This window comes from Sturnira hondurensis, unplaced genomic scaffold (assembly GCF_014824575.4).
Source record: "Sturnira hondurensis isolate 20B ecotype Veracruz unplaced genomic scaffold, ASM1482457v3 Scaffold0003693, whole genome shotgun sequence".
NCBI classification, from domain to species: Eukaryota; Metazoa; Chordata; class Mammalia; order Chiroptera; family Phyllostomidae; genus Sturnira; species Sturnira hondurensis.
The window spans coordinates 9,549,838-9,559,006 of NW_028076324.1; the positions used below are offsets into that span (position 1 = coordinate 9,549,838).

The 9,169-nt window shown below is 51.1% G+C and overlaps 1 protein-coding gene across 2 annotated transcripts; it reads left to right on the forward strand.

Moving 5' to 3' along the window:
- The first annotated feature begins 753 nt into the window (after positions 1-753).
- EBI3 (Epstein-Barr virus induced 3) lies at positions 754-7,285 on the forward strand. 2 transcript variants are annotated; one of them, XM_037042578.1, is made up of 5 exons: positions 754-1,209; positions 1,833-1,956; positions 3,339-3,517; positions 4,389-4,546; positions 6,875-7,285. In XM_037042578.1, exons 1-5 carry the CDS (start codon positions 1,143-1,145, stop codon positions 7,025-7,027), a joined length of 681 nt encoding a protein of 226 aa, XP_036898473.1. In that variant the 5' UTR covers positions 754-1,142; the 3' UTR covers positions 7,028-7,285. The 2 variants fall into 2 exon arrangements, with proteins under 2 accessions (XP_036898473.1, XP_036898474.1); XM_037042579.1 differs by having other exon boundaries at positions 1,836-1,956.
- Positions 7,286-9,169: the final 1,884 nt, after the last annotated feature.

Here is a 9,169-nt window from a genome sequence, read left to right on the forward strand (position 1 = left end):
CTGAAAGAGCAGGGTGAGGAGAATGAGCATAGCCCTCCCGCACCCAAACCTCAGTTCCCAAGATGAACACGGTGTTGATACAACATTCGAAAAAGTCAAAATGGCTGCCAAAAAGTTCACAATGAACAAAACATCCATGTGTTAAGGAGTCAAGCCTGTGCTTACCTCACTTTCCTTACCCTAAACCCGGCCCCTTGGAGGGAGAGTCCCGCCCTCCACCTCCGGGTCCCTGGGCAACTTCCCTGAAATCCCCCGGGGGTTCTCAGCTCTTTCCAGCTAAGGGAGTGGGGATGACCATGGCCGTGAATGCCCCCACTATCTAGCCTGGTCCTGGGCATCCCCACTGCTAGGAGAATGTTCCTGGTGGGGTGGGGGCTGCCTCCCCAGGGTCTGGTTTCTGTGTCTTTATGGCCTGGTGTGTGGAGTGTGGCTGGAAAGTGTGGGACCCCATCACTGTGGTCGCTGAGTAAATGGGCGTCTCCTGTGTAGATGCCTGGGTCTCTCTCGTCCCTATCTTCTTTTTTCCTAGATGCTTGTCTCTACCTCTGTCTTTCTGCTCCTGTTCCTGCCTCTGTCTCTGTCTCCCGGCTCCTTCTCTCTTTGTGTCTCTATCTCTCTGTGTCTTGTCTATTTCTCTCTGTTTCTCTTTTCTCTCCCTGTCTCTGTCTCTGTCTCTGTGTCTCATCTGTGTCTAGTTCTCTGTCTCCTCTCTCCTCTCTGTCTCTGCTGAGTCTCCCTCGGTTTCTCTTTGTCCCTCCCATCCTGTCCTTGTCTCTGTCTTTCTCCATGTCATCATCCCCCTCCCGGGGTTTCCCCAACCCCCCCTCACTGCAGCCGGAAGGAAGGACTGACTGTGCTGGGAAAGGCCACAGGGTCTCCACTTCTCCCTTTCGAGGCCTCTTCTCCCTGCCCCCATCCTCGGAGCCTTCCTCACTGTGTCCCAGGGTGGCCAGTAAGCGAACTGAGGCTCCTCCACCATCCCTGTTTGACTCTCCTCGGCCCACCAACTGCCAGTGAGTCAGATCCAGAGAAGGGGAAGTGGGGGACCTTGACAGAGGCCGGTTCCCCAGGTGGGACTGAGTGTCCTGCCTCCCTGAGGGTGCTCCCTGCCCCAGCTCCTGAGAGCGGAGCCCGCCAGAGCCATGGCCCCAAGCCTTCTCCTGACCCTTGTCCTCTGGGCTGGCTACTCATCCTGCAGTGGGAGAGAAGGTATGATGGACCCCTGGGGCTGTGGGTGGCCAGGGCCAGTCTGGGGACTGGACTTTGTCTGCTGTGGGACATTCTGGGGTGGCGTGAGAGCTCACACCCCTCCTGCACACATGCCCCCTGGTGGGAGAGGGCCACCATCCTATTACACAAATGAGGAAAGTCAGACACAGAGATGAGTCCTACCCCAAAGTGACACCAGGTAGTGGCAGCCACAGCTGTGGGGGGAAGGGGGGAGAGAGAGAGAGAGTCACAGGGTGGGGTGGGGTGGGTGGGGGTTAACAGCATGCATTCATTTCATCTGTTGGAAACAAAGCTGTAACAGGGAATACAGTAAAATATCTCACTCCCGTCAGGGCTCTGCACTTCCCAGGTCTTCTCTGTGGCTTATTAAACCTCAGTCTCCCCATCTGGAAAATGAGCCAATAGTTCCTCCTTTGCAGGCTGTAATGGGGGTAAGAGATGACCTAAGTACCTTTCATCTGTATACTCATTCATTCCACAAACCTTTATTGGGCACCCACTGTATGCCTGGCACTGGCTGGCAATGAGGTAGGACAAACCCATGGCAGGGCACTGCAGTCCTGGGTAGATGAAGATCTCACGCTCCTCCCTCTGCCCCCCAATAGTCCCCTCCCAGCCCAGGGTGTGGTGCTGGGCCTCTAGGTACCCGATTGCCGTGGATTGCTTCTGGACCCTGCTGGCTGCTGCAAACTCCACCAGGCCCACGTCCGTCATTGCCACGTACAGGTCAGAGAGCCTGGAGGGGCTTCCTGGAGGTTCCTCAGCTGGGCCTGCCACCTCTATGGTCAGGACAACTGCAGACTTATGCTAATCCGAAACGCTCTGAATTCTGGGGCAGCAGAAATTCCTGTAGAGATATACTTTCTATAATACCTACCTCAAGCCACATGTGTAGTTTAAAGTTTTCTACATATCACATTTAAAAAATAAGAGGAAAAGAAGGAAAACAAAACAAAAAGAAGAAATAGGTAAAATTAATTTTAATATTTTATTTAAATATACCAAATATTTATCTCTTAATATGATTGAGCATAATGTAATTGAACATGCTTATCATATAATGTATATATTTAAATTTAGAGTGGAAACTAATATTTAATAAGAATAGTTAAAATATTGTTTCAACATGTAATCATTATTTTAAAAATTAGCAGATATTTTATGTTCTTACTCATTCTTATACTAAGCCTTCAGAATTCTATGTGGACTTTATGCATATAATGTGTTATAATTCAGATAATAGACTTTCATCAGAAATTCTTGATCTCTGATTGGATTTCATAAAATTTGCAGTTGAAGTAGTAAATTCACACACCCAACTTGTTCTGAACAACTTTTCCAAGTTTCATGATCACTGGAAACATTACATTTAGATTAGATAAAATAACTTAAACATCAAAGTCACACCCAGTTGTGCTGGCTGAGTTTCAAGTGCCCAATAGCCACGGGCAGCTAATGGCTGCAGCAACTGACAGTGTGGACCAGGGCAGTGGGAAGTTCTATGGATGGCACTGAGCTCAAGCCTCCAAAGTCTAAAATCTTGGAGGGAGAGTGTGTCTCATGCCCTGGCCGGTGTGACTCAGTGGATTGAGCACCAGCCTGCAAACTGGAAGGTTGCCAGTTCGATTCCCAGTCAGGGCACAGGCCTGGGTTGTGGGCCAGGTTCCCAGTTGGGGGCATGCGAGAGGCAGCCAATCAATGATTCTCTCCCTCCCTTCCCCTCTCTCTAAAAATAAATAAAATCTTTAAAAAGTAAATAAAATCTTGGGGCCTCAGAAATGGAGAGTATCAGAATCCTCCTCTCTCAGATTCCAGAATCTATGAATCTGTAGACCTTAGAATGTTAGAATTCTAAGGCCAGAATGTTGACATTCCAGAAACTTTTAGAATCTTGGACCCGAGCATCTCCTGTGGTTTTCAGCCCAGCCCTGGGTTACTGTGGGCCCTTGATGTCAGGTGAATGCCTCCCTCAGGGTGTCACGGAGACACGAGCAGGACCCAGACCAGGGCTTCTCGCCGGCTGTCCCCACTTGGGGTCATGGGGTCCCAGGCATAAGACCAAGCAGCAGGAAGTGCTGAGGCCATCACAGTGCCCACCCCATGTCCAGGCTTGGCGTGGCCGCCCGTGGGGAGAGCCATCCCTGCCTCCAGCCGACACCAGAAGCCACCAGCTGCACCATCCCGGACATCCGAATGTTCTCCATGGTGCCCTACATGCTGAACATCACGGCCGTCCACGCCTGGGGCACCAGCAGCAGCTTCGTGGCCTTTGTTCCAGAGCACATCAGTGAGTGGGTGCTGTGGTGGGGGGTGCGGAGGGCTGTCAGCTTTTTCCTGCTCTTTCCCCTCACCAGCCCATCTTCCATCCATCACCCAGGCCTGGCCTCTGCCATGGATCCTGTGGGCTCAACCTTCACAGTCAATCGAGAATCTGCCCACTTCTTCGCCTTCTTGAACCTCCACCCAGTCCAAGCTTATGACCTGGTCCAACCCACCTGGACCACTGTCCTCCCTGGTTTCTTGTTCCCACCCTCTTTTCCCAGAAGCCCCAGAGGATGCTTTCCCTGAAGCAGGCACCAGAGGGTACCCATGATCACCCTAGTCAGGTCACCCTAGTTATGCCCCGCCTTTGCTCACAGCCCCTAGCTCCCACCTCTCGTGGCGTAAAAGCCCAAGTCTACCCTGTGACCCGCAGGGCCCTGCCCAGCCTGCCCGGCCCTAGCCCTGCCAGGAATGAGGGGAGGGTGACTGACTGCTCATGGATGTGGAATTTCTTTCTGGGGTGATGAGAATGTCCTGATTAAATAGTGGTGATTCACAACAGTGTGAGTGTACTAGAAACCACCAACTGCATACTTTGAAAGGGTGAGTTTTGTGGCATGCGAATTATGTCTTAAAACAACACTGCAAACCATTCCCTCCCTTGCACTCCTGGACTTTCTTTCCTACTCTGTGATCAGCGGGTTTGCTCCTTGTCTCTTCTTGCCTTCTGTCCTGTGGACTGAGCTCCAAAAGGACAGGAGTTGGGTCTCTGCTAGTCACTGCTATGTTCTGGACACTCAGTAGACTGTCAATATTTGTTGGTTGTTTGAATAAGTGAATGAATGAATGAATGAATGAAACTACACTCTGCTGACTATCTCTTGTTTGTCTATCAGTCAAACCAGACCCTCCAGAAGGTGTACACCTGAGCCCCCTCCATGGGCAGCGGCTGTGGGTCCAGTGGGAACCTCCCAGGTCCTGGCCCTTCCCGGATATCTTCTCACTGAAGTACTGGATTCGATACAAGCGTCACGGGACTGCTCGCTTCCGCCAGGTGAGGGAGACAAGAGTTGCTGGGAAGGGTGTTTCCTAGGTAGAGGGAACAGCATGTGCAAAGTGCACCGGCACCTCCCATGTAGACTGAGGTTGCTTGTGGCTGGCACGTGAAATGAAGGCAGCACAGCCGTTCCACTCCTGGGTATCTGCCCCAAAGAATTGAAAACAGGGATTCAAACAAATTCTTACACACAACTGTCCCTAGCAGTTATTCACAGCAGCTGAAAGGTGGAAATAACCCAAATGTCCATTGGTGGGTGAAGGACACACAAAACACGGACCACTCACACGCTGGAATGTTCTTCAGCCATGGAAGCACTGACACCTGCTGCTGCGGGGTCACCTCGGGCACGTGATGCTCAGTAAGAGGGGCCAGATGTGAAATGTCCAGAATAGGGAAACCCAGAGACAGAAAGCGGATTCAGGGTTGCCACTGACTGCTGATGAGGATGTGGTTTCTTTGGGGGCTGACGGGATGTTCTAGAATTAGAAGTACTGGTTGCACAACCTTGTGAATGTGCTAAACGACACTGAATTGTCCACTGTAGAATGGTTCATTTTAGGCCACATGAATTGCACCTTGGTTGAAAACAACATATATTGTTTTACCTTCTTACAAAATAAGAGATAAAGACAGGGTCCAATGAGTGTTTGGGAAGGCCGGTGGTGGCCGGGTCGGCGTCCGATACTGGGCCGAGCTGAGTCTTTGCAGTCTGGCCTCTTACAGCCCTTCGTGTGCCCATGGGGACCTGCTATCCCTGCTTTCTCAGGACGCAGCTGCGAGCCACATGGTGCTGCCAAGCCATGCCAGTGTGCCGGGTAGCCCAGGGACTGGCTCTTAAATTGTACTGGTGTTCATTAATTTGGTTATTTGAATCCTCGCCCAAGGATATGTTTATTGACTGTAGAGTGAGGGGAAGGGAGAGAGAAATATCAGTGTGAGAGGGAAACATCGATTGGTTGTTTCCCATAGGGGTCCCGACCACAGATGAAACCCACAACCTAAGTATGTCCCCTGACTGGGAAGCAAACCCGCAGCCCTTTGGTGCACTGGGCGACACTCCAACCAACTGAGCCACTTGGTCAGCACTGTTAATTTAATTTTTAAAAATCTTCACAGTTTTTAAATTGAGATAGAACTCAGATGCCAGAAAACTCACCGTTTTAAAGTGCTCAAGCCAGTGGCTTTGAGTGTGTTCACGAAGTTGTACAACCATTACTGTAAATTCAAACCTTACTGCGTCACCTCGGCCTATGATGTGGGACAACTCAAGTGGGGCCGGGGAGGGAGATAGCCAGATGGGGGGGGGGTGCTGTGAGGGGGAGGTGGGATTCGGGAGAAGGGGAGGGCCAAGTCAAGGAGGGAGAGGGCGGAGCAGCAGGGACAGGGAAGAAAAGACAACAGGAGAGCAAGCCGGAGAGGTGGAGTGGATGGCTGTCTCATTCATGTCCGAGGGATTTTAATCCAGGGAGGTGCCTAAGTGGGGACATGGAGAATTTATTGCATTTCCTGAGAGAAGGGGACTCCCAAGCCATCCAGGTACACACATGCAACATCAGGATGGCAGGAGGCAGGAACAGGAACAGGAACGAGAGGAGAACCAAGGCCAAGCCTCTGCTGGGGTTTCCACAGGAAAGGAAAGATGGGAGGGGGTGAACGCCTGGAGTGGTGAGCGTGAAACCTTTGGGCGGGCTCTGTGCTACACAGGTGATCTTGAGCCGCCTGGCAGCTGGCCCTGAGCTGGTCAAAGGCAGGGGGAACACTGGCTCGTGTGGGAAATTGGAGGAAAGGAGTGGGTGGTGAGGGTAAAGACTTGGTACAGGTTGGTTTGCGCAGGAAATGTGTGCTCCTGGTGCTGACCCTTTGCCATCTCTGATGACTGGCTGACCCCAAGAAGGGCAGTCTGTTTCCCTCCAGCAAGATGTCAACTCATCCTAAGATTCAAAAAAATTCAAAGACATGGTTACTGTAGGGGACCAGGGGCCACGGGGAAGGAGGCATCGAGGCCAGTGATAGAAGCTCTGGTTTAGGGCCTGGAGAAGGAATGGGGTTGGTGGGGGTGTCTGCGGAGTGGGGCTCTCACCGCTGGGACATCGCTCGAGGACAGTGTGGTGCACAAAGGGGCCCTGAACGAGTCTGCTCTGGGGCAGGCGCTGGAGTCCACACAGGTTGGGGCCAGGAGGGGCTGAAGACTGGGAGGGGGCTGTGGAGGGTGTGCCATTTAGGGTGGAACAAAAGGACTGAGGCTCATTCACGCAGATCTGTGCACACAGTGGCCCTTCCCGGCCTCCTCATCCCCACCGGCCCCCCTTTTTCCGTTCTCAGGTGGGGCCCATTGAAGCTACGTCTTTCACCCTCAGAGCTGTGAGGCCCCGGGCCAGGTACTGCGTCCAGGTGGCGGCTCAGGACCTCACCGACTATGGGGAGTCAAGCAGCTGGAGTCTCCCTGCCACTGCCTCTGTGACCCTGGGCAAGTAGCAAGGCCTCCCCAGCACCCCGGAAGAGGGCCTGGTTCCTTGACACCCACGCTACCCCTCACTGCTGCTACCCACTCCAAGGTGGATGGAACCTGTCCGGCCTGGGTTTGCTGCTGCTGAGTTGCTGGGCAACCTTGAACAAGTGACTTTGCCTCTCTAACTTTTAATTTCCTAATCTGTGAAATGGGGATGTACTACAGAACTGTGATTGTGACATATTATTTATTGTTTAATTAAACAAGGACCATTTTCAGTAGAATCAGTAATTTGCCGTCCGTTGTTCAGCAGACCCAGAGAGGAGTCAAAGAGGGCCGGGCAGCGCAGGACACTCATGCAGTGAATCACCACGCCGTGGACGGGCTCAGGGCTGGACCGGGGGAGACACAGGGCTGGAGGAGTCGGGGAGGGTGCGGAGGGGATCTGCCTAAATGGGATGATGGGATCCATTCAGTTCAGCAGCTTGGTTCATCCTTCATTTCAAAACATGCCCAGGTGTGAGCCCTAATGTGAGTGGACACAAATGGGACATGCATTTATTTGGGAAGATTTACCTGCGGAGGTGGCAAAGCAATCAGGCCCAGAAGGATTTTCTTAATTCATGGGTTTGTTTGTGGATTTCACTTAGGTCTCATCTCAAAGGTTACCTCCTCCAGAAGCCTTCCCTGACTACCTCATCTATGGTGGGCAGAATAATGCCCCCTCAAAAGATATCCACATCCTAACCTCCAGAACCTGTGAATAAGGTACCCTACATGGCAAAAGGGACTTTGTAGATATAATCAAATTAAGAATTATGAGCCCTGGCTAGTGTAGCTCAGTGGATTGAGCACGGGCCTGCGAACCACGCGATTGTGGTTCGATTCCCAGTCAGGGCACATGCCTGGGTTGCAGGCCAGTCCCCTGCAGGGGCCATTTCCCAGCAGGGGATGCACGAGAAGCAACCATACATTGATGTTTCTCTTCCTCTCTCCTTCCCTTCCCCTCTAAAAAAAAAAGAATTATGAGATTTCTTGATTAATTAATTTAAAAAGATTAAAAAGATTTCTTAAAAAGATTTTATTTATTTATTTTTAGACAGAGAGGAAGGGAGGGAGAGAAACATCAATGTTTGATTTCCTCTCACATGCCCGCTAGCCAGTAATCCAGGCATGTGCCCTGACTGGGAATGGAACTAGTGACCCTTTCGTCGGTAGGCCAGCACTCATTTCACTGAGCCACACCAGCAAGGGTGAGACTCCTTAATTTAAAGTTTAATGATCTTTCATTAAGTTAATGAGCATCAAGGAGGGGCCCAAAGACAATCACAAGGATCCTTATATGAGGGAAGCAAGAGCTCAAAGGGAGAGATAGAAGGTGATGGGGAGACATGAGCCAAGTATTGCAGGCACCTCTAGAAGCTTGAAAAGTCAAGGTAACAGATTCTCCCCTGGAGCCTCCAGAAGGAGCCTGTCCTGCCACCCATATTAGACTTCTGACCTCCAGAACTCCCATAGATGTGCGTTAAGAAATTGAGCTCACAACCCTGGCTGCTGTGGCTCAGTGGACTGAGCACCAGCCTGTGAACCAGAGGGTAGCCAGTTTGATTCCCAGTCAGGGTACAAGCCTGGGTTGTGGGCCAGGTCCCCAGCTGGGGGGGTGTGCTAGAGGCACCCACACCTTGATTTTTCTCTCCTTCTCTTTCTCCCTCCTTCCCCCTCTCTCTAAAAATAAAATTAAAAATCTTAAAAAAAAGAGATGGAGCCCTGGCTGGTATAGCTCAGTGGATTGAGCGCAGGCCTGCGAACCACACAATCGCAGTTCAATTCCTAGTCAGGGCACATGCCTGGGTTGCAGGCCAGTTCCCATCAGAGGACTCATGGGAGGCAACCATACATTGATATTTCTCTCCTTATCTCCTTCTCTTCCCCTCTAAAGATAAATAAATAAAATCTTTTTTTAAAAAATTTAAAAAAAAAAGAGATGGAGAGCTTGTGGTAATTTGTTATAGCAGCCATAGGAAACTCCTACACCACTTCAAGCAGCCCCTTCTTATCACTTCCCATAGTTATCCTGTTTTGTCTTCAGACCATTTATCAAGCCTAAGTGCCCTTTTTGTGTGTTTGTTGTCCATCTGTCCCACCAGATAGACAGTGATCCCTGTGAG